This window comes from Aulonocara sp. 'chitande type north' Nkhata Bay, linkage group LG23 (genome assembly GCF_057382095.1).
Source record: "Aulonocara sp. 'chitande type north' Nkhata Bay isolate Kocher_YH1m ecotype deep benthic linkage group LG23, A_spYH_male_GT1.1, whole genome shotgun sequence".
Taxonomy (NCBI): domain Eukaryota; kingdom Metazoa; phylum Chordata; class Actinopteri; order Cichliformes; family Cichlidae; genus Aulonocara; species Aulonocara sp. 'chitande type north' Nkhata Bay.
This window is the reverse complement of record NC_141365.1, coordinates 22,427,432-22,452,289: the sequence shown is the minus strand read 5'-3', so window position 1 is coordinate 22,452,289 and position 24,858 is coordinate 22,427,432. Positions and strand designations below refer to the sequence as shown.

The 24,858-nt window shown below is 40.2% G+C and overlaps 1 protein-coding gene across 1 annotated transcript; it reads right to left on the bottom strand.

Annotated features, from left to right (window-relative positions):
- Window positions 1–11,538: 11,538 nt before the first annotated feature.
- On the bottom strand, window positions 11,539–23,018 carry LOC147301716 (inhibin beta B chain-like). Its single transcript, XM_086283202.1, has 2 exons — window positions 22,054–23,018; window positions 11,539–16,475 (listed from the first exon to the last, which is right to left on the bottom strand). The coding sequence occupies exons 1-2, from the start codon at window positions 22,451–22,453 to the stop codon at window positions 15,700–15,702; spliced, it is 1,176 nt and encodes a 391-aa protein (XP_086139328.1). The 5' UTR covers window positions 22,454–23,018; the 3' UTR covers window positions 11,539–15,699.
- Window positions 23,019–24,858: the final 1,840 nt, after the last annotated feature.

Sequence of the window (24,858 nt, the reverse complement as noted above, 5' to 3'; positions counted from 1 at the left end):
AAATGTTTTTCGTCAGCTTTTATCAATCCCAAAGATATGGCTGGTAGAGGCCCTTATTTGCATGTTTCTAGCAGATATATCCTTCCTTGCAGTGAGAGTCTCACTTTGTTTATTTCGGTGGTTGCCATCACGAGTTCTCATTTCACCTGGAGCTCCATGTCATAAAACGATCACTCGGTTTAAAAGCACTCAAAAAGCTATTTCACCTGTAGAGGTATCAGCATGTGAAAGTGTTACTGCCCCTCATTTCTGATGAGTCTTAGCTCCATCAATCATTGTACCATCCCCTCGAGGACTGCTTATATCAGCGGTGAGTTGTTGGCTCCAACCTCCACTTTAATTTTACAGCGTGTTAAAGAAACCACAGACAGCTGATAAGCTGAGGAAGAAGCTGCTGAAGCCCCGGGTGAAAGAAAACCTGAAGATGTATGGTGCATATTTTTGATAAGTGCAGTGGAACATTCCAGTCATTCTCCACCATAAACTCCTGAGAGCGAGCAGCAGCGACGCCCTTCACAGTGAGACCCTCATCTTCTCTTCCCCTGCAGCTCTCTCTATCACAGCGTCTCATTCAGACCTGCTGTCTTATCATTTCTCCCTCCCACTCACTGAAGGTCACCATAAAGGGCCTCGATGGAGAAAGTTTCCGCTTGTCTGAAATGTTGAGAGGCACTTTAATGTGTTTGTGTTTCTGTTTAGTGGCTCAGCGAGCTGTTTTTCACCCACATTACAACAAACCAGCAGTGGAAAAACAACCCAAATATTTGGTCAAAATTTAGCAACACTGCAATGGAAAAATACTAATTTACAAGGTAAAGTCCTGCAATTAGATGGTGAGCTTATTTTAAGAGTGCATCATCCTCTGAGTGTCTTTAAAGTCTTCACGAGTTTATCTAACTAACCAGCAGATGCCAAACTGTTTTGGTATGGACCAATCAGTTGGACCGCCAGCAACCAACCAGCTATCAAATCACCCAACTGTTAATTCAAAGATTGAGCCACCCAACAAAACAACCAATCACTGACCCAACTTTATATAGTAAGGTGACAGTAAGGCACCCTACAGCAGGGGTAGGCAACCTTTCTGAAGGCGAGTGCCATTTAAAATTTCCTCAGAGGTCAGTGTGCGATATGATTGCATTAGCAATAAATTTAATAATGCTCTATATTAACAGTTACACAATATATAGAACCACTTTATAGATTTATATTTGTTTGCAGATGTTGGCAGATGTTGGCAGATGTTGGCAGCTATCAGCGAATAGTTATCAGCTATTTTGAAACAAAAAAAGACACTTTTTATCCATAACAGCATAACAGCAGGCTAAGTTATTTTTAGCCAATTACAAGTTGAATCTGGTAGTTGGGGTTGTTAGCTAAGATACAGTCATTAAGAAGCAGCACAACTAATGTGTCTATGCGAGCTGATTTGCGATGTGCACCGCTGGCACGGCCATTTATTTTTTTAATGCACCTTCTCAGATTAATTCACTGCGTGTCGTTCCCAGGGCTGGACTGGGACAAAAAAACAGCCCGGGCATTGTGACTATAGAGACCGGCCCACCAGGTATTAAAGCCATAAAGCCTTTGAATGAAAACAAATGCTGTTGTGACAGTGATGTACAGTCTTGTTGGTATATGTATGATTTCTATACATTTTACATCAGATAAAAACTTTGGTTGTAAGCTTCAGATAATTATTTAATAACAGCCAGACATTTTAAATGAGAAGAACAAAGAAAAGTATTTCTTTGTGCCCCCCTTTTCCCTGTTAATGCCCTACCTGGGCCCCCTGGCAAAACTTTGCTAGACCCGCCCCTGCACAGTTACCAGCTGTCAGCTGCATAGAAAAGGATCCTGGTGTTATTTGTCTCTCAGAAACAGTTCATAACTTCCCTTCAACTCATTCATTTCACCTAAAAGGTAAACCTGTTTCTCCATCACCTGTTCAGCTCTGATGATTCAGTAAGGACATCTCCTGGTTTCATCTTCATGTTTCCCTCTCAACAAATAACCAAACTGACATCATGACCAGCAGCTTTACAGCTGTGGCTCCAGCAAACATCAGCTGATACCAGAAATTAATATTAAATAAATTCTAACAACAGCTGATCAAGCTTAAACGTGCTGCTGTTGTTTAGCGCGACATCCGGCGGTTTCCTCTTTCTGGCGCAAAGTGAGCGATAAATAAACAAGAGAGACGATCAGCTGATCATTGATCAGTTTCATGATTAAATTAGCAACAGGAGAGGGAAGGGGGAGAATGAGAGAAGAAGAGGCAGCTGTGCAGCAAAGACAAAGAATAACTCCAGCTTTGTGTCTTTTTTCATTCTAGCTGAAGTCCAGGACAAACTGCGTCCCCTCTCAGCTCAACACGAAACGCGTAATATTCTCTGAATGCGGGAGGATTCCGTCTTTTTACGGGACGGTTGGCAACTCTACTAACTAACCTTATGAATTAAATAAAGTTCAACATCAGTAACATCATAGCACCCACCCAGCTGTATAGAAACTCCGTCATGCTAGCTAGCATGCAGTACGAGTTGTTGTAACTGACTGTAAAAAGTCAGCACACTGAAAATAAACTCCACCTAAACTTGGTTTATATCTGACCCAGATAGACTGCAGGTCATAACTTCTTACCTGAAGTTCAGTTCACCTGACACTCAGACCAGCGGCCGCCTCGGGTCTCTCCTCGTCCTGCCTCCGATCTCCTTCATCCACCTGCTGGCCTCCACCACTTGTTAATTTTACTGAATCTGTGGAAGCTCCGCGATGCCACCACCAAACAATTGAGATATTTTTACACACCGGCCAGCATCTGGCCAATACACCACCTTTCATTGTTTATACCGTTACAAAAAAAAAAAATCATCGGGCCACCGAGCAAATGCCCGGTATGCCCGATGGCCAGTCCAGCTATGGCCGTGCCATCAGTTAACCCTTCGTGGCTAGGGTTGCTGACCCCTGCCCTACAGTAATAAAGAAAAAACCTAACAATCAGATGATCCCCTACAAGTAACCACTTGGCAAGACTAGGAAGGAAAAACTCCCTTTTAACAAGAAGAAACTTCTGGCAGAATCAGGTTCCAGGAGGGGCAGGCATCTGCTGTTCATCTATAAAAACATCTATAATATCAAATTCCTATTGCATTTGTAATTTTTGTTGAACAAGTATTAAAAAAAAACTCTGTAACACATTGTAAGGTTCAAACTGCAAAAATGTGAAAACAGCCACAGATTCTTTAAGGATTAAAAACAATTAAACTGTGATTAGTTTTAAACCAGGAAAACAGTGATGTATCAGTGTCCACAGGTATAATTAAATTCAATGCAATGCATTCTATGACATGGAAATGTGTGTGTAAAAACAGTTTGTTGTGAAAGTGAAACTACCCTTCACATCTACATCCATCTTACCCTCCATTTGGGTGAGATGGATGTAGATGTCACAGATTTAGTGCATTTTCTCAGCCCTCTTGGGTCTAGATCAGGGGTGCCCAATCCCGGTCCTCGAGAGCTACCGTCCTGCAGCTTTTAGATGCATCCTTGTTCCCACACACCTGAATCAAATGAATGGCTTGTTATCAGGCCTTTGCCAAACATGATGGCATGCTGAAGAGGTAATCAAACCATTTGATTCAGCTGTGTTGGAGTAGGGATGCATCTAAAAGCTGCAGGATAGTTGCTCTCGAGGACCGGGATTGGGCAGCCCTGGTCTAGATTGACTAAATGCAATAGAGAAAATACGGACACTGACCAAACAGAAGGTTTCGGCATGCAAGTTGTTCTTGTTCTTCTTGGGTATAGTGTCTGGCTTTATCTTCCATATGTGTCCAGATAAAACTGCTCACACTTTGTAGCCTACTATGTTGAGATGATACTGATGTGAGTAACTACACTTTTTGTTTTGTTTTGTTTTTCTGAACGAAGTGCAGATGAAACGTTCTGATTCGTCGTCCCCGTCTCTGTGTCTTTTTATGTTTGAGAATGAGTCTCAGCTTTTTGTTCTCAGTTTTTTTTTTTTGTTTTTTGTTTACAAAGTTTACATGCAACAGTATTTTAAATTTATAGTTAGGAAGCTGGAAACACGGCCTGCTCCATATTTTCAAACATATGTGTGCTTGTGTGTGAATGTGTACAGTTTTATAGATGTATGTGCATATTTGCATGTACATTATATGCTATATACTCTTACATGTCTTACAATTCTTTTTAAAATGTTTTCTTTCTATTTTAATTCTTTTATTATATTATCCCTCTGTTCAGCACTTTGGCCGACACTTGATGTCTTTTAAATGTGCTATATAAATAAAGATGACTTTACTTGACTTGTTAGTGATTCACAGCAAATTGTGAATTACTGTGTTATAGTCATATTTGCTGTACTGGTAGAAGTAGTTTTTCGTCCTCCTGATATATTTTATTTCAGGTTCTGATGGATCTAAAACTTTTATTCTGTTATTTCGTTTGGCTGCGCTGGTGAGACCCGGTGCCTTTCGCAACCATGTTGCATAAAAACATCAAAGTTTTAACAGTTCTCACGTTAATGTAAAAAATAATAATTAAGCTATAAAGTAAATTAATAAAACATTTTTGGCATACCACCACATAACAAATCAAACTCTTAAACAGTTTCCTATTCCTCTCTCTTTGCGCTGCTTTTTTTTTGTTGTTTTTTGCTTTGCCTTTGTCTGGTGCTTTTCTCCCTCACCTGACCTTCTGAGGTTTGATTTCAAGCACTTATTGGCTCACAGACAAAACTTTTTAATACAGAGTTCAAACATGATTTTTCTAATGGTACTTGTTTGTTTTCTGAATAAAATGGCCAAAGTTTAAAACATTTTTACATTTTGTAGTTTAGTCATAAGAGAAAAAGAATGTAAGAACAGCTCAGTTTAGACAAAAATGGCACAAACATCTTAACTGCTTGGGCATATATATGTCATAGAGCAAATGGCAGAGTGCACCCTGAACTATTGTACCACACGTGAAGTAGTATATAGTGTCCCTAAGGATACCCAGACCGTGTCCCAAAGGGGTGTAAAGACCAAATACAAAAGGCCATAAAGCCTTAATTTTACATGAAATATGAAATAATAATCAGCGTTTATACTCTCCACTAGTATCCATGCAGGTATTCATACATATCCAATACGAAGAACATTATGCATGCAATAAAAATCTGTCTGTCACCACATAGTCTGGAGTCATGTTAATAAATAACACTTCCAAAGAAAAGGTAATAACAGATTGGTGTACTAAGATCTCCACACCCATGTTAATGAAGCCTCCGTTCTGAGCTCAGCGTGGGATGTTTGTCTCTGTTATTACCCTGTGGCACTTTTAACCAACCAAGTGCCTGTGAATACAAACACTTTGTTCAGGAAACACCGCACACCAGGGCTCAAATCCTTTAAACCACAGCAAGTTTTTGACACCTGAGGAAGAAACAAAGTGATTTACTAAACAGGAACAAACTAACGGTAAGTCTTTTAGAGATTAACTTCTAGGAATGCTTCTTTCCCATGCAGTCTTATTGGAAAATAAATTGAAACCCCTGCTTTTTCCACATCTTGAAATCTACTCAATGCATGAAAATGACTTTTTGATATCATCTACCTGCGCATGGCCTTGAAACACCGCAGTTTCCTGTGAGAGTGCATCAGCTTCCCCCAGAATTTCTTTCTGATGGAAAACCCCATCAATATTCTGATGGAACATCAACCCAAAATGGACCGAGAGGACTCATCTATTCAGCATGCAGCTGACAGTAAAGCATTGTTGTGCCCCGGCCAAAGGTTTTCTAAGCAGTTTTAGGTCACTGAAATTTTTTTTCCACTGCCTCACAAAGCACCTTAGACTAAACTGCCCAGTAAAAATACATCCAAGTCCACATTACTGAAAAAAGAAGCCAAGCAGATAGTTAAGTCCTTAGTTTTCTGCTGCTTTATCCAACCCAAAGACAATGGCCTAGACAGCTGTTAGCTAGCCCCCGGCCACCAGGATAAAATATATGTTTCTTGACCGGTTCCTGGAATTTGCTGGCAGTCACTAGGTAAAATTGTTCGCAAAGGTATATTTGGTGTCACACAAAAAATGTCGTTTCAACTGCAGGTTTCTTCGGTCAGCTGTAGTTTGCACAGAAGATGCCGAATTGTCTGTAAACAGTCATCAATTTCTCACCATGTGGTAGTCAAACTGTGTGAAAAGTCATTTAAAAAAAACTATATTTTATTTTGAAAATAAATATTCTTGAGTTTAAAGTTTCACTACTGCTCGGCAGCTGGTTGTCTAAAATACACTAACTTGTTGACAAGTTAGTGTACTTCATGCAAACTACAGGTGATTGTGAAAATCTGCTAACAATCAAAGCAAGTTTACACCAACCAGCTGAGAAATGCACATTTGTACTTACCAACTGGAGGCTGCCAGGAGGTTCCTGCGTGACTGAGGCCTTTGGTGCTCATTTCTTCTTTGCAAAAGTTTGTTTTATGCCAGGTTATGTAACGGGAGTTGGCTGAGGTCCATTAAATGGCATTATAACTTAATATTTGGGTATACTGTCTATATGCCACTCTACCAGCTCTTTGATCATTTGACTGTTCACATGGCACAGAATGTGTTTTTCTTATGTTTTTCATTTTTATTTCTTTCATGTTCAGCCATTTCTGCTAAACGCATGCAATGAAGACCTGATCTGAGATGCTGGAGTTACAGTTTGAAGACACGTGAGCTCCCTTTTTATAGCCGTTTCTCAAGGCAACAGGTAATACCAACATGTCACATACTGTAAATGTATGACTGATGATTCATGACCTCTCCCTCTCCCAAAACAAATTACATCTGCACCTCATTCATCATAAATCAGCAGGAAAAAAAACACACTATCAAAGCTCCTCACCTGTCAGACCTGCCAAACGTTACGGCAACTTATTTACCTGAGGTTAGTGTGCGCCGTGCAGCGTGCCCCGGGGCTCCGTTCATTAACATTCCTGTGTTTTGTGGCAGACCAGCTAATGCTGCGCAACATGATAAAACAGCTCTTGCGTGTCACCTGACTAGGCCACAAACTTTACTCTATAATTGACTCGGCTTAATTCCTCCACACGCCCGCTACCGTGGCGCTAAAAACATCCCATAAATGCCTCGTAATCCCCTCCTAGTCTGAAGAATCTCTGGACTTTGTGGCTGTTTTGATTATGAAGAAGGCTTTAAATGTTTTTCATGAAACTACAACCTCAACTGAACCGCTTGGTGCTTCCAGCTGCATTTCCTCTACGGACCACTAGATGGGGCCTCCAGGAATACTCAGAAGTATGCATCCAAAAATTACCTTGTTGGGTAGTTAATTCACATTTTATTTTTACAACGCCAAATAAAAAAATGTTTAAGTTTGTGATGTGTAGGGAATAAAAGTGTTAAAATATTTAAACTTCGGTAATCAAACTGTTAGCCCTACAAGGTCTGAGTCGCTGTTGTTGGGACACAAATCTCGTCATTGAGGCCACTTACATCCTTTTCAGGCCTAGCGAGGCAAACTTTAGCACTGTCATGATATATTTTAGTCATTAAATGCTTTGCAATTTCAGGTCATACAATCCTTAATATCCGTGGTACAAAAACAGCTGCTCATACTGATGTAAGTGAAGTGTTTGTCATAACAGTTATTGTCATTATTGATCAATGTTTGGCTTTAATACCTTCTACATTGGATTAAATGTTCACATTTTCTTTACGTCCTAAGTGTAGAGCCAAAACATGTTGAGTTTACGGTGATATCCATCAGAGAAATGCAGATAATCATTAATAGGAGAGACAGTGAGTGACAATCCGACATTATCTGACTCATTACTCTGTTTCCCAGAGTTTCAGTTTGAAGCCTCTGACAGGCATGTCCCTGACTTTCTGGTTTTCTTTGCCTCATGCCTTTCCGTTTTTGTTCTTGTCTCCCTTTTCTCATGGCTGTAGCGGTGGTAGATAATATCAGAGTCTACTCGTCAGTTCATCACCTGTCAAAGCAAGAGTCAACTGTGTTCCCACTGAAACATATCATTTGACACCACTTAACAAAAACATTTCTCATTTAAGCATCTTCAGCTGACACTTAGCAGATTATTTTTAGGGGTAGTTATACCATGATTGATACCTGCATGTCACACTGTTTACCTCTATGTGGTTCTTATTCTTCCTGATGTTTACCTCTTCTTTATGCAAGTGCCTTCGGAGGCACAGAAAGTGCATAAGATCATGTTTTTACCGTCAACCCAACACCAGCAGTAGGTGATTGTGTACCTCCTCCCAGTCATGTAGTATGTGACCCTAAAGGTCAAACACTTAACCCCTGAAGTCCTGCTGAGATTTGCTTCGATATAGTTAGGGTTGTTTGGAGCCATTGTACGCCTGGGTGAGTGCAGAGAGCTCTGGTCTGTTCTTACTCCCAGTGCTAGAGAGCATTTTCAAGGACAACCAGCACTGTATATACTGTGTTGGTCCTAGTGGTGAAACACATACACACACACACACACACACACACACACACACATACACACACACACAAAAGGTTTAAAAAGCTGCAGTTCCAAGAGCATCCACTTGAGGCTGGCTCCAAAAACTAGTCTATCCAATTTAGAGACAGTGTGGTGGCTTTGAGGGCCAGGCGGATGCTACTTCATCTTGTTCAGAAGTAAGGTCTTAGTTTATCAGGTATATAAATTATGCCTTAAGCTTATTTTTTGCATTCCAATAAATTATAGAGGTGCCAAGAACAATGCTAGCTAGGCTCTCAGTGCAAGTGTTAGCTAGTTCACTAAAACCAGTATCTAAAGAGGGGTCCACACAAGAATAGATTGCAGAGATGGAACAAAAGAAAAAAACGACAGGCAGAATAACTATTAAGAGCACAAAGACTTTAAAGTGCCTTCATTTATTATTTCCAGGTAAGAAAACGTTAGTTTCCTACTTTTGACATGGATGTTTGTGCTGGTTTCAGCCTAAATGGACTACTCGCTGGGTTGCTAACTGATAAGTTTAGCTAGCAAAGTCAGTGATGCTAACATCAGTGTTGGTCAAGTTACTTGAAAAAAGTAATCAGTAACTAATTACTGATTACTTCCCCAAAAAAGTAATCCCGTTACTTTACTGATTACTTATTTTCAAAAGTAATTAATTACTTAGTTATTTAGTTACTTAGTTACTTTTTAAAAACACGATTTACAACCTGAAGAGGTGATAAAGCGATAGATCTTTCAGCCCAATTCTACTTTTTCCTGCATAATCCATCATACAAAATGTAATCAAATGGAAAAGTCTCTTTTTTTAACTTGTTTTATCAGTTTTAATCTTTAAACTTTATGCATCAAGCAAAAATTTAATTATATGCAACATTCTCTGACTTGAATAAATTAGTTTAACATTTAAAACTATTTTCTGCACATTCCAGCACATAAAATAAAATATTTTTTGTGTTTACACTCACTCTTTCAAATAGATGCAAGTAAAACACAGCAGAAAATAAATAAAGTCAAAGACTCAGCGGTCCTGTTGCTCTATTTTCACCTGTAAAGCAGGAGTAGGGTTGGCGGAGGTTTACCCTGGTGCAGGTGTGCCGCGGTCAGTTGAAGAATCCGCGAGTTTCTCTGTGAGTTTCCCATTACGTCGTTGCACACTTGGTGCTTGCTTGGAAGTTTAGGGGTTTTTTTCGCTGTAAAAAGTTTTCTTCCCACGCACGATGGACGCTAATGTTTTTGTCACTTTTTATGGAATCAAACTCAAAGTAAGGTCAGTACTTCCACGCTTTAAACGCTGCACGCTCATACTCTCTCCCACAATCGATATGTGATCCATTGTTGATCTGCACACAGCTGTTGTCACCAACGGCGCACTCGCTTACGTCACTGTCATAAGACATTCTCGCAAAAAAATCACGGTTTTAGTAACGCAGTAACGCAGCATTCCTACAGGAAAGTAACGGTAATCTAATTACCGATTTTGCAATAGTAATCCCTTACTTTACTCGTTACTTGAAAAAAGTAATCAGATTACAGTAACGCGTTACAAGTAACGCGCTACTTGTAACGCGTTACAAGTAACGCGTTACTGCCCATCTCTGGCTAACATATAACAGATAGGATTAGCTAACAAATGCCTTAAAACAAAGTTTACCTGTTTGGAAAGAAAATTATAACATGGGGTAAGCCAATGCCATTATCTGCGGCAAGATTTTGGAGGCTGTTTTGTTTTGGGGGGGTTTTACTTGCAATAAATAACTTAGCCAAGTGCATAAAACATTCAGTCACATGACCCAGAGACCAGTCAGTGATCTCATGGTAACTATCAGTTGAGACCCTAACTACTCTACAGTAACTCATCAACTCTCTGAGAGGTACTAAAACATTAAATGCATTGCAACCTAGAAACAGAGACTGCAACAACACGTTTCAAAGTCTAAGTACTTGCAAACTGTTTATAACTTTAAAATATCAACTAATTGCTGAAAAGTCAGCATCTTCCATACCGAACAGAGTAGGCCACAATAAACTAAACTAAAAGAATCACAAGTAGATTTTTGATTCAGCACTGTGTACCTCTTTGTAACTGATTTCAGCAACCACTCATACACATTTAGACTTTACCACGTCTTTAGGGCTGTGTGACTGAGGCTTTCTAGCTTTAGGAAGTGTTAAAATCAATTTAGGAAGTTTGTATTTCTTTGTTGTTTTTTTAATTAAGCGTAATAATGTTTTTGTTTTGGAGCCTTATATACTTATAAATATTAATACACTATTGCATGTCTGGATATTGGATGTTTTTGTTCTCATTTTAGTCAAAAGTTTCATGTCAAAACATACTGCTAGCAGCATGTAAAATATCAAAACTGGTGACCAAGAAAACATGATGCTGACTCAATGTTAGAATCCATAACTGTGTTAAAGTAGGTGGGGATTAATAATTTGTAGCTTTAAATTGAATAATCTTAATATCCTACTACATTTTATAAAAATTACTATGTGTTTTTTAAATAAAAAATGTAAGTGTAACTCAATATAAAATACTAAGAGGAAACTTACTCTAAATCATAGCCCAGTTTTTTCCTATTTTTTAAATTAATTTAATTACATCTATCCATTATAGATCATTATATAAGGAAGTTTGGCACATTACTCCAACAAATAGCTGAAACTCTCTCATACAGGTCTGGGTAATGCAATGGCTAAATATTTCGGTAAGAACAGTTTCACCTTGTGCCCAACAACGGTTTAATATTTATCAAGTATTACATGAGATGATTGGCAGTCAGCTGGGAAAAACCCTCAGGCATCATCATCTCTCCTTATAATAACAAGTATGGGAATTTTTGTGAGATATTTAGGGGCACCACCCACATCATGGAAGGCAGACGTGTCATTCCATAGGGGCAAACATGGCAACCATCCAAATTAACCGCACCTTGAGGTTTTTCAGAAGAAGATGTCACGTCAGCCGTCAATGTTAAATACCTGGAAGTGCTCACAACAACAAACCCAAACAATCTGTAATAAGAACTTTATTTTTCAACAATAACAAAGAACAAAATATTTCAAAAGCATATTCATATGTTACATCGACTGTACAGAGACTGGATGGTGTGGGCTTTACTCTAAATGGAAGGATGCTAACAAAACGAGGAAACTAGGAATATTTAAGTCATCTCATGAAAAAATATGAAATATTCCATGTCTAGGTACAAAATAGAAAAAGGATTAAGCAGATTATGGACTGATACTATACCCTGATACAGTGTTTAGGCCTCTTAACTGTCACAACATCATTTACAAACAAAACATGACAACATTGCCATCTTTCAATAGCTAAACCTCTTGGCCTCTTTGGTTCCATGATTAGGTATAATACATTTGAACAGAATTCAATTTTGCTTCTATAAAAATAACTTTTATTTTTTCAATGGCAGTTTCTATTCATTTTTTTATGACTAGTCACGCAACTCCTCAGTGCAAATACTCTAAGAACCATTCGCTTTGAAGAATAAGCAAAAGATTACAGTGGCAGGTGAGCCTAGGGTTGGGCATCGGGCAGGAGGCTGGAGAAAACACGAGATAATGAGCAGTATCAAGTCTCAGGTATTTCTCTTTACCCAGCGAATAAGAGAAAAATGTGTAACGAGGTTGTGAAATAACAGGTCGCTGAAGCGTTTAACCTGAAAATATCAAAGTGACTGAGGCCTGAAAGTGTGTCTCAAAGTGTGTTATGGTGCCAAACAGGCCGCGATGGGAATTCCGCTGGGATGCATTTATTTAAAAATCACTATTCGTGCATCGCATTTGGGTCAAAGTTAGCCCCAGTTAGCCTCTTTTTACATTTCAGATGATTATTTTTCTAATGGCAGTAAAACCTTTTTAGATGAAAGAGAAGAAAAAACTCCAATAAATTATTGGATTGAGCTGGTATAGCAATGTACGGATGACATTGAAACAAACTTGTACATTATATGTGCAGTTGTAGAACGAATGTTGGTGCTGTTTGGAACCACTGATTCATATTTTACATGCAAAGTAAACAGTGTGCTGTATCAGTAAAACGTGCATATATGCAGAAGTGGACCTTTTATGTCAATACAGCAAGATTACTCCCTTCCAATATTATTTTTGAACCAACACCAATACATCAATTGACACCAAACTCTAAAAAGTTATATTGGTGGAAGGAGTACCAGGGGGTCCTTGGACAGTTTTCTCCATCGTAAGAACCTTTGGACTTGAAGATATATTAGCTTAAGCTGCTGTGTTGGTTCAATTTTACTGTGCAACATATTCAATATTTAGCCAACCAAATCTCAAAAAATTGCAAGAGTAAATACATTTATTTAAATAAAATTCCAAACATTGGTTTTTACTAGATACACACACCACAAAGCAGTCAGCAACAGCTGACTAGTGCCCATGCTATTGTTTGGTCTGTTCTTGCTGTTGGCAAAGTGATACACTTCATCACTCTGAGAAAATGTATTAACGTACAGTAATTAGCCTATTTTTGTGGGTACTCTGTAACACTCAGGTCCTTCGCTGCTATGTAAATGTCATTTTAGGTAGGTGGTTGCCAGGCAGCGTGATAGAGTCATTAAAATGTTGAAGTTTTGTGGCTACAAATTATGTTAATGTTGAGAAATAAAAATATGCAATGCTTTTAAAAGCATTTATTTGTGCATATATTCTAAAAATTGGGCATTTTCACATGTTGATAGGTAGTTGCTAGGCAACATAATATATATACATATATGGGCCTTCAGGCATCTAAGCTATATCAGTGTACAAAGTTTGGTTGCTCAACTCCCGGTCATGTTGAAGGAGTTTCCAAACAAACAAATACACAGAGATTTGGTGTGTGCATTTTTAGGTTTGAGGATACTGAATAAGTCAAACTGTTGCCCTGCTTTTGTTGTTGTTGTTGTTGTTGCTTCTTTAACCATAAATCAAAGAAAAATAAAGTGTTTCCTTCTTAAAAGAGAAGGAATGTTTTTTCATCAGAGCCTCCCACCTGAAGCCCAACACACCACTGCCTGCCACACTTACTTCAAGTATTGGTGATAGTTTGTCACTAGAGCTTAAGTTCATCTTGTCTGATATATGGGTAAATACTATACATTGCATAGCTCATGCGGCACTTATTTATTTTAGAAGGACTGTGGGCGTAGATGTGCCACGTAGGGCTCATTAAAGGCATTTCAATCTGCAAGTGCTATCAAAGTGTGCGTCAGGAAGTGCAAAGTTGCACCTTCTCTTAACTGAGCAATATGGCAACTTTTCACTTTCACTGACGGAAATAAGAGTTACATTAAATGTATTTTGATAAGGAAGGGGTCAAACCTTCCATTTCAAGGAGAAGCTGCAGGAAAGTGAAGGAAATATCTTGCTTGTGAGGTCATTCCTGATATGCTGAAAAGGAATATTTGTTTGACTGGCACCTTAATGAGCAGGTTGGTTCGTCAACTAAAATGATTTTCTTTTACTTCAGTGACCAAGAAGAAAGGGTCGAAGTTTTCACCCTAACAGGAATATCTTGAATAGGTCTCAAAACAAACTAACGTGGAATTTCTGAAACTTCGGATGGTAAATCAAAGCTCATAGTTACTGACGTTCTGATCTACAGATTTCTCTGGGGGCAATAGTTTGAGGGAACATTCCTGAGTGCAAAAGTAAGATAGTCTCCTTAAAGATGGGTTTATTACTTTCAGTAGTACAGATTTTAAGAAGGGAGCATAGAAGCTTGGTTGACTGAGCCAAAACCTCTGGGAAAACCAAATATTATATCATAGAATTTGTGGAACTTTAGTTGGTAAATGGGTGCTCATTATATATTGACTGGATGAGCTATTGCCCTACTCTCAGATACAAATATTTTTATTGGAGCAAAATGTGACACATACTTTGATGAGAAATTAAGGTGGATTCCTGAAAGATGGGGTTTATTACTTTTAACGGTACATATTCCCCAAAAGAAGGGTAGAATTTGGTTGAGCTGCTAGTTTATGATGTACAGATTCTACTGGTGATGAAGATTTCAACTACAGGATGTATTTTTTAAGTTCAGAGGTACAAAACCCAAAAAGAAAGGGAAGTCATCATCCAAAGTCTTTAGAAGAGGTCAAAAATTAAGTTTGCATAAACTTATGACACTTTGAGTGTTACTTAAGTGCTAATTAAGTATAAACATTAATTGGACAAGCTACTAACCCATTTCTTTTTTATCTACAGATTCTACTGGGTAAAACAATTTTCAAATCAAAATGTTTGATCAGCACTAAAGTTAATGGAAAACTGTGAAGAAATGCATATCAGAAACATGGCCTCTAAGCAGATATTCCATTGAATTTCAGTTGTGACATCTCACAAAGTTCTACCTGTATTTTGGATAATTATTGAATGGTTTTGGAGTAATAAAAACCTTGTTTACTGGGGTTTGCTGGAATATAGAATATGTTTCCATTCATTTCAAAAATCTGTTTCTGGAATTTGCAGGTCTTATTATGGAACAAACTTTGTTAAGGCCAGAAGTGCTGTACGATCCAAGCCAGAAGTGCTGTATGTTGGTGTAGCTTGAGTGGTGTGAAGACATTTTCAGTGTTTGTCCAAAGTACTCTTGAAAGAGGCATAGCAGAATCACCCCCCAACCTTCATTGTTACTCATGTAAAGCTCCTTTTACCTCCTCTGGAGACAGCATTTTAACATTCAAGGTTGGGTTTATGTTCTACTCATGAAGAGTTTCAAGTGGCGCCTATACTAACAACTTGAGTGATAGCAGAAAATTACATCAGATGATGCTGCTTTGTAAAGGCTAGTAGGTTAAGTAAGTCTTACACAATTTAACAAACCAGATCCTCATTATCTTAGAGATAATTAATGAAGAACTTCAGATATTGATTGTTTTCCAAGTGGATTTTTAAAGATTTGGAAGAGAACTCTTCATTTCTGTCTGCAGGAGACTAAGTCTTCAAACTCATATTATGAATATATCAACAAACATAAATATATATACAAGTTTTTGTGCAGGCATATATGAGGGTGTGTAGATATGTGTGGATGAGGTTGTGCGTGCACATGTTTTCTCCGTTGTCCATAAATATTTTAATATTTAATTTTTTTGTAATATTGTGAATCTGTTTAGTTCTTCAGTTCCACTTTAAGTAAACAGGAAAAACATACTCAAGCACAGCCACACTCGTCCACGATCATGTTTGGAACGTCACGCTTGACGATGTTGTATTCGTCGTCAAAGTAGAGCATGGACATGGTACTGAGCTTTGTGGGGATGCAGCAGGAATTCATGGAGCCCGGACTCATCCCCCGCAAGCGGTACTGGTTCACCACTGCTGTGTGAAAGGATGAAGCTGAACCGGGGACACCGGCCATGTAAGCCGGACAATTCCCCTCACAGTAGTTCCCGTAGTAGCCTGACGGTGCAATGATCCAGTCGCTCCAACCGATGAGTCGGAAGTCTATGTAGAACTGCTGCCGGCAGCACAGGTTGCTGCTGCCATCACACTCCAGTCCTCGCTTCCGGATCCGGTGTTTGCTGTCAGCCTGCCTCGCCTGTACCACCAGGAAAGGCCGGTGGGACTCATCATGGACATTGAGCAAAATGGGCAAGACACCCTCTGCCTCGCAGCCCTCACAGCGGATATCCAGGTTCTGTCGCCTGTCACCTTTCTCGAACACCAACCGGACAGCATCAGTCAGCATAAAGGTGTGCCAGCCACTGCGTTTTAGCTCCACTCGTTTTTCCACCAGGTTCCATTTGCTGCCAAGGCCGGGCTCCTGGTAGTACACCTTCACCATAACCTTACGCCTGGCACGCACCTCCAAAGGTGCCGGCAGCACCTTAAAGTAGAGCCATAGGGTGGCTTGCGTCACATACAGGTTCTGGTTCCCCTCGCTGGAGATCAGGAAAAACAGGCTGGACTGGGATGTCACCATATCATCTAAGGAGCAAAAACACATCAGAGGTATTAACAATGATGTCAAGTAACTGTTCAGAATACGCCATCTGGAAAGACCACTGACGATTGAAAGTAAAGGGCAGTGACAACCAGCTCATGGGTAAATGTTTATATTAAGATATAACTCTTTCTCCCCATAAAGGCAACATCTGATGACCTCCCTTGTACCCTTAATGATCAGTTTTGACACTTCAGTATATATCAATAAAGAAGCACGAGAACAGGTTCTGGGTTTTTCCAAGATTAGCCCTAGTAAGCTGTATAGGCAGATAACTTCTGATAAACTTCTGAAGCAGTCCTGAAGATGACAGAAGCTGCTCATTTCAGAAAAGAGAAACAAGTGACTGGAAAGATCTAGATATAGAAAGGAGAGGGATAAGTTAGTTTGGCACCTAAAAACGCACCTCACAAAAGCAAAGGCTGAAAATAAAATCATATGTTACTAATTTAGAAAATAAAATCATACAAAGCCTGACTGTCCTTACAATGAGGCCTGACAGAGCAATACAGGTCTATGAAGCCTCAGGAGACACAAGAAAGACTATCTCCATGGCGTTAGCTTTTTCTCAGAGACTGTGCAGACACTGCACATGGACACAGGTTTAAGGACTATTAGCTCTTTTGAAGAACTGTGACTGAAAAATACAAATCCTCAAATCCCCTCAAACCCAATGATACCTCTAGACAGATTAATACCACCATGTTGGTCTTAGAAGTATTCCAAGTACTTAAACTACAACAAAATGCCAGGATTGTTTGGTCTGGGCTGCTTTGTATGGATTGCAATCCATCTCATTTATTTCTCTTGTGGGATTTATTCTGCAAGCAAGTTTGCCCATTAACGAAGGATAAAGTTTTGATCTGGAGCAGAGACATGTAAATATCCTTTAAGTACTCTTGAGTAATTGATGGTGGAGTGAAACAGTACTCCACACTCTCATGACTAGAAGAAACGGTCTAATCAATCTACTGCGTTTTACATTTTGGGGTCATTTATCTTGAGATGCTTCTGGAGCTTTCAGTGGCTGTTTCAAACCTAGAACTTGCAACTTTGCTTTTATTTTAAATGCCCCAATGAGAAGCTGATTGACGGATGTCAGATGAAGACGCTTAGTGCCATTAATCAGGTCTGAACCTCCTGAACTGAACTGAGTGCAGCTGACCAGGATGAATTGAGACTGACAGCATTTAGGAGGCCACAGACTTCAGTGAATGAACCTCGAGAGCTTTAACCATAAAAAAAAAAAGGAGAAGACCAACCAAATACCATGAAAGCTTCCCTGAACTGGATACAAGGCTTGTGAGTACACAAAACATAAATCTGAAACAGTGTGAAAGACGTTCTAACTCTACAAGCTTCGCCTCATCCATCTTGAGACAAGGACATCTCTGAGTCAGCAACTTGGCTGTTACATCAAACACTGCCCGCAGATTAGACCGCTGCTGTCACCATAAAAATCAAGGATGATAAAGTAAAGTTTCTACAAAAGGATAACAAAGGTTAAGTTGAGCTCCAGGCGCAGATTTCACAGGTGGTTTATGTTCGTCTGTCACCACATATTCTATCAAGATGCTAAAACCCTCGGCTTGTTCACTTATTCTAAACTGTAGAGATCAAAGCGACAGCTAAAATGCCTGTGATGCAGATATAAACAAGCACTCAGTGGCAGGAGGGGTCTGAACGGGCTGGCGTTGGTTTGGGGATGAGATCTACAAGCATTGTTAGATGAGCCAGCTGCGTTGTCTTTGATGGGACCAAGGAAGTCGTGGATTCTTCTGGACAAGATAAACCCAGAGATTAAAGGACTCTGGTATCAATACCAAGCTCGGCTTGATGGTAAATGCTTTGAAAGTGTCCAAACAGGCTTATTTTAATAAACTGCTCATCATGCGCTGGAAAAGAAAGACAGCAACTGGCTCGGTGTTACATCTGGCACATATTTATCATTTATTTATCTTACTTTCTCCGTGGTCAGAGCCACAAATGTTTAGTCAGGATTAAGAGACAGATGAATAAAGCATGCTGTGATGTGGCAGTGGCCCAACTGTGCAAATTTGCAAAAAGAATTTCTAATGCAGTAACTAAAACTTCAAGCTAAAATAAGCCGACGTGACGGCATGTAACCACTTTCATTTGAATTCACTTATCTGCTGTTTTCCTGTCAAACATTTGCTGACACTGGACATTTTCTGAATGGTCTTTCATTTGAAATCTGTGGCTACAAGAAATGCTGACCCGCTTGTGGTTATGAGATCAGTGGCGCCAAAATGAAAAGAGGAAGATAAGCAAATCCTATTCTTGCCGTCAAAGTGGTCAAACAACAGAGATCTGTTAAAACTCAGTTACTTCTCCTTTTTTTAAAACAATGAATGACCCTTTGTGATTTATTATATAATAATACTAAAAGATCCAGATCCTGACGTAGAAATTTTGAGCTTGTGCTTTTTCTGGAAACTCGTGTGTTTCAGCAACATGAAGTTTGCATCCTGTGCTTTAACAAATTACACTAAATAAGATGTTGAACGTTGATTACAAAATGTTTTACTCTAAATATGTAAAAATGGGAAAAAATGAACCATCCAGTACAGCAATTTTATTCATGTTTGAGGGGGAAAACTGTCAAATAAACACTATTTTACACATTGCTATTTTATGGAGATCATTTGATATGATCAAAAGGTCCTCATAATGTACTGAAATGACCATCAGGCAAGACTTTTTGGTGCTAAATGTGTCAGAATTGAATTGAGTAGATGGGAAGGTAACGTCTTGTATTTTGTAGCATGTGGTTAGAAATGCAACTCTATGTCTGCCACCAGCCTGAGGACTAGAACCGGCCCACAGACCATCTAAATCTACCAACAATGTCCTGAAAACAACCCATGAAAAACCAACCACAGACAGCATTGTGCCAAACAATCTTAAAGCAAATGACCGCAGAGACTCTAAACTGCCATTTACTTCAGTTTAGTTCAAACCAAATCGCAGCAGCAGTCCCTTTAAGGCACTTTATATTGTAAGGTAAAGGCTCTACAGTATTGTAGAGAAACCCCAGCAATGTGACGACCCACAGAGAAGAAACACTTGGTGACAGTGGGAAGAAAAAAACTCCCCTTTTACGGGGTTTCCAGGCTCAGGGAGGGGCAGCCGTCTGCCACAACCAGGTGGAGGTGAGGGGAGGAAAAAAGGACTTGATTCCAGTTCAGCCTGTTTTATCACTAACCTGTTCAGTCACGCATTTCATCCAAATGGCAATATGTGAGATAATTTAAATGCTCATGCAGCATTTTGGAGAATGTTTTTGTTAGCGTTATTTGCTTGTGCAGTGAACAACTGTTTGGTCTTTTGCTTTACTAAGTCAATATGAGCTTCTAGAGTCGCCCACCCCTCGTCTAGTTGGATGTTAAGAGGTTAGCAGTGACTAGGTTGCAAGAGTAGGGGCTGAGTTTGTTTTTTATTTTATACACATGCAGAAGAAAAACTTTAAAACATTCATAAAGTAGAAGATGTTGAACTTCAAACAAAGTCTTTTGGTGTTTTTCTGTTAAAAGCTTTTTTTATTTGGGTGAATGTTAACCTTTACCCCAGTGACCTGGTGGATATAAAGAGGTGCAAATCTGTACTACAAAGTTGCCCTGAGATCCAACCGTCAAGCTTAAGAGGTACATTGGTGCACCTACAGGGGCAGCTACTGATTTTTACAGGACCCTTTGTTTCTGGGAGTGACCCAAATGTCACTAGTGAGCTTATAAATACAGCAGCAAGTGAAGGCATCGCCACTAATGGAGCTCACACTCACAGAAAGTTAGCCTGAAAGTCAGAACCCAAACTGTGTGTCACTGTGACGCAGCAGCTAACAAACCAACACCATGCTCTCGGGTCCCTGTGTTTTTAGAGGCTGCAGTTAGATCACACACACACACGGAATGAGTTTTAATGGGGTGCCAGGCTGCAGGATTCAGCCCGTCAATCTGCATTCAGGCTGCACGACAACCAGCACAAAAGCTCTGACCTTATACTGAGAAGACTGATTCAACACAGGCCTGCTGTGTCACACACACACACACATAAACACACAGTATCCTGGATGCAGACACATGTGCATGCAGGCACTCACAGAAAAGCTGGACAAAAGCTCAAATCCTCCAAAACAGGCAGGGATAAATGACACTCAAACACATGATATAATCAATGCACACACATGCATACACATGCACACAAACACAGAGACACTCTGAGTGGTGATTTGTTGATGTAGAAAGCAGATGTTTTGGAGAAGCGACGGCGAGCGTGCTGAGAGACACACGTGGGCGAAGCAGGTGGTGTCGTTGATCATTTTCAGTCCTGCTCCTTTCAAATAAAGCAAAACTGTTCCTGTGGGCCTTGACGCCGTGCCATGTCCCCACTGGCAGCCGCTCAGCGCCGCTCAACGCCAGCCAACTGGCAAGTGGGTGATGCCGAGGTGGAAGGTCTGCAACACAGCGGCCACAGAGAGAAACATCTGAGAGCATAAAAGCCTCTCAGCGGGGAGTGAAACCTCCGCCGACACCGAGCAGAGTTTACACTGGTTTATTTTTTACAGGGAAGTGAACACAGCACTCACATTTGGATTGTCCCCACTTTCTGTCACTCACATGAATGCAACAGCCACCAAACTCCATTCAAAATGTGCCTGATTTGTAATGTATCTGCCCAAAGAATCACAAAACTTTACTTAAAGTGTGCAGAAAATGCATGAAATGAGTTTTTAGATCTGGCAAAACCAGCATTTCTTTTGGTTTACTTTGAGACTGTCTACAGTGGAAACAGCCAACATGTGATGACAGCTTAACTGGGGTCAAAAACAGTCCCAAACTATCCCCAGGGGTTGATTCTAGAAAGAAATCAAGCTTCTCGATTCACAGAACAACTTCAGGTAGCAGCTACAGCTACAGCTGGCCCCTCTGCTTTTATTTTGGCGGGGTTTTCAGGTCCTAGCACCAACATCTGTTCAACATCAGCATGTTCTCTGGGTTGTTTCTCACTCAGTCAGTATATAAAGACACACGCACACTTTAAACACACACACAGAGCAGCAGAGTTGGAGGAAGTTCAGTGTGTGTGTGTGTCTCCTGATCCTTTCTGCATACATCAAATATCAGCTCACATCCTGAATTTTAGGAGAACAAGTGTCCTGCCTGCTTTATACAAACCTGCAGCCATAAAGATTTATCAAAATCTATTTTTTAAAGGTTTTTAAAACTTAGTGCTTTTTGTTGATAAATTTCTGCTGTTTTCACACCTGCATACTTTTAAAAAGTCCATAAAGACTTAGTTTTTATAGGGAAATATTTTAGTTTTAGGGTTATCTTTAAAAAAAAAAAAAAAAGACTTTCACCTTGAACTTATTTTCTGCATAGAAACAAAAGCACAGATCCACCTCGGAGAGAAAAATCAATGTGTTCTCTTTTTTCATACCTAAATAAAACAGGTGATCTGATTGGTTTTAATTAGTTTCAATAAAATTTAAAAAAGAAACGACTTTATGATGAGAACAGTGAGGCGTGAGTGACTCCTCACCTTTCTCCGCGAAGCTGATGATCTCCGAACTCTCCTCCAGCACCTCGTTGCTCATCGGATGCCCGTCCAGGTTGGGGATCTCCACCCTCCCGTCCTCTCGCAGCTTCCCGGCGTGCAGCTTCCGCAGGGCTGTCACCATGGCCGCCTTGGGGACCGGGTGCGTGATGTTGGGCCTCTCCCGCATCTGCAGCCTGCTTAAGATGTGCCTCTTCACCGCCTCTAAGAAGTCCCCGTCGAGCCGCCCGGACTCCGGCTCCTCCGGCAGAGCGCCGCCGCCGCAGGACGCGCAGGTGTCCCGGGACGCCGTGCGCGCCTCCGCCTCGGTACCGGGCGCAGCGGTGCAGCGGATGGAGAGGACGCAAGCCACGAGGAGTGCCAGTCTGAGAAGACAGCTACTCATTTTCTGTCTGAGGAGGAGCAGAAAAAACTTTTCTCCCTCTTTTTTTTGTCACAGTTCAGATCATAAAGTTCAAACACGGAGACTGAAACGCGCTCCTTAAGCGCAGAGCAGCCTCCGCGCGTAACGGCAGCCCGCACGGCTCTGATCACTGGGAGGTGTGTGCGCAGGAGACCTTTCTATCACATCGCTACCAGCAGCCTGTCAGCAGTGCGGAGCTCAGTTCTCGATAATCCGTTTGTTTGGTGCAGTTTTTTTGTTTGTTTGTTTGTTTGTTTTTTTGGAGCTTCACCCGAAAAGCATCACGGTAATCAGCATCGGCCCCGCAGGAGGTTCCACGTATTCCACAGAGAGCGGAGAAGACGCGCAGAGTCCTCCACGAGCATCTTCAAAGTTCAGTCTGTGAGCATCACCATCATCATCATCCTCACTGTCTACAAGCAGCCCTGCTCGTGACTCCCGCTGTGCTGCTGCTGCTGCCGGGGTGCCGACGCGCAATTAAGAAGATTAAAAGGAAGAGGAGGAAGATGAGAGGGAGGCGTGCCTGTGAGCGCACCGAGCAGCGTTTCCATTCTGCCGTGTGAGCTTGCAGTCTCCCAAAACTTCTTATATACAGGAGAGGGGGTTGGGATGGGGGATAGTGTGGGCGGGGCTAGCGAGGAGTCAGAGAAGCGCCAGGGGTGTTCACTGCTGAAAAACTCCCTGTGGGGAAATTAGCCCTAAAGGGAGGCAGACTCTAAAAACCCGAGCTGTTTACAGGTTTACACCACCCCTCTGCCCTCCTCCGCCCACAGAAAACCACAGGACTCCTCTGTTGCTGAAGTAATCTGATTACCCAAAACAGCTGTGGGAAGGGCTGAATTGTGCAGAATTCTGAAGAAATGTGCTCTACACATGCCAAAAACTAAAAAAAAAAAAGCAGCTGAAATTTATGCTGCTCACTTTATTTGATGTAAATGTAACAAAAATGTAAATGATGTATAATAAACTTATTGCACCTTACAAAAGGTGAGTTACAGTAAATTTGCTTAATGAGGAGATATCACATCAAGTTACAGTAGAGCAAAAAAAAATCTCAGCTACACTCAGTTTTATGTTTATAAACATCGATTATTTCTATTCTATTTTAGAACATTTTTAATATTTACATTATGTGTTTAAAAAATCTGTATTTTGTCACCTTCACGTGGCCCATACAGCACAGTGAGGGCTGCTTCAGTGACCCATACACCGCACATTTGTAGGAACATGTTTTTATTACACTGAATGGGACTGCAGGAGGATTGGTGTCCTTATTATATCTAAATCTTTACACAGCCACACTTCTAAAAGTCCAAACACAATATACCTGAAATAAATTAAGGTTATAATGTTGCACATTGGTGGTCTTTGCCATTTCTCAAGTATTTAAAACTGTGTATGCAGATAAAAAGTACATATAAATTAATAAGAAAGTGAACTTCAGGAACTGGAGATCAAAATGAATTAAGTTAAATGCCCTAATTTAATTAAAGAAGGGACCATGTTAGTAAATAAGTAGTTATTTGGATTAAATAGTCAAAACTTTTATTTTCTTTGTACTTCGTTTCAGTCGCCATGTGTCACTTTCTCTCTTTTTGAGTGATTTATTTTCAATGATCATCACAAATTGTATTTGATCTGCTTGAGTTCATCTAATTTATTTACTACTTTAAACATAAATGTTCAAGTTGATTATTTAGCTGGATTTCTTAAAAATTATCTATTTACTTGGAGAATTTTCTCGTTATTGATTACCACCTCTTGAGTACTTTAAATGGTAAATGGCCTGTATTTGTATAGCACTTTCCCTATGGACCCCAAAGCGCTTTACACATTCAGTCATCCACCCATTCACACACACATGGTGATGGCAAGCTACGTTGTAGCCACAGCAACCCTGGGGCGCACTGACAGAGGCGAGGCTGCCGGACGCTGGCGCCACCGGGCCCTCTGACCACCACCAGTAGGCAACAGGTGAAGTGTGTTGCCCAAGGACACAACGACTGAGACTGTCCAAGCCAGTTACAAGGCGAACTCCCAACTCTTGAGCCACGATCGCCATTGTAATCAAATGTTATTTATTGCATGTAGTCATATTATTTCAGTTCTGAAAACATTCCACTGCTAAATTTAGAGATAAAACACAACTTTTTTTTCATGCTCATGTAGAGTTTCGATGTACAGTACGACTGATTGAGTAAAAGCTGCAATATTTATTCTGTAATGTAAAAAAAAAGGAAATACTCAAAATGAAAGTGTTTACATGTAAAATACTTGTTGTGTGGACAGTAAGAACATTCAGTGGACTTCGGTGTTACCCTTTTCTCTCTTCTAATACCACTTGTAACGCTTTTGTTTATTTGTCTATGTATCCTGTATCCTGCAGT

Coding starts and splice junctions, on each gene's coding strand:
- LOC147301716 (XM_086283202.1), bottom strand. CDS start 22,453: ATGAGTAGCTGTCTTCTCAGACTGGCACTCCTCGTGGCTTGCGTCCTC. Junction 16,476..22,053: donor CATCAGCTTCGCGGAGAAAG/GTGAGGAGTCAC, acceptor TTTGCTCCTTAG/ATGATATGGTGACATCCCAG.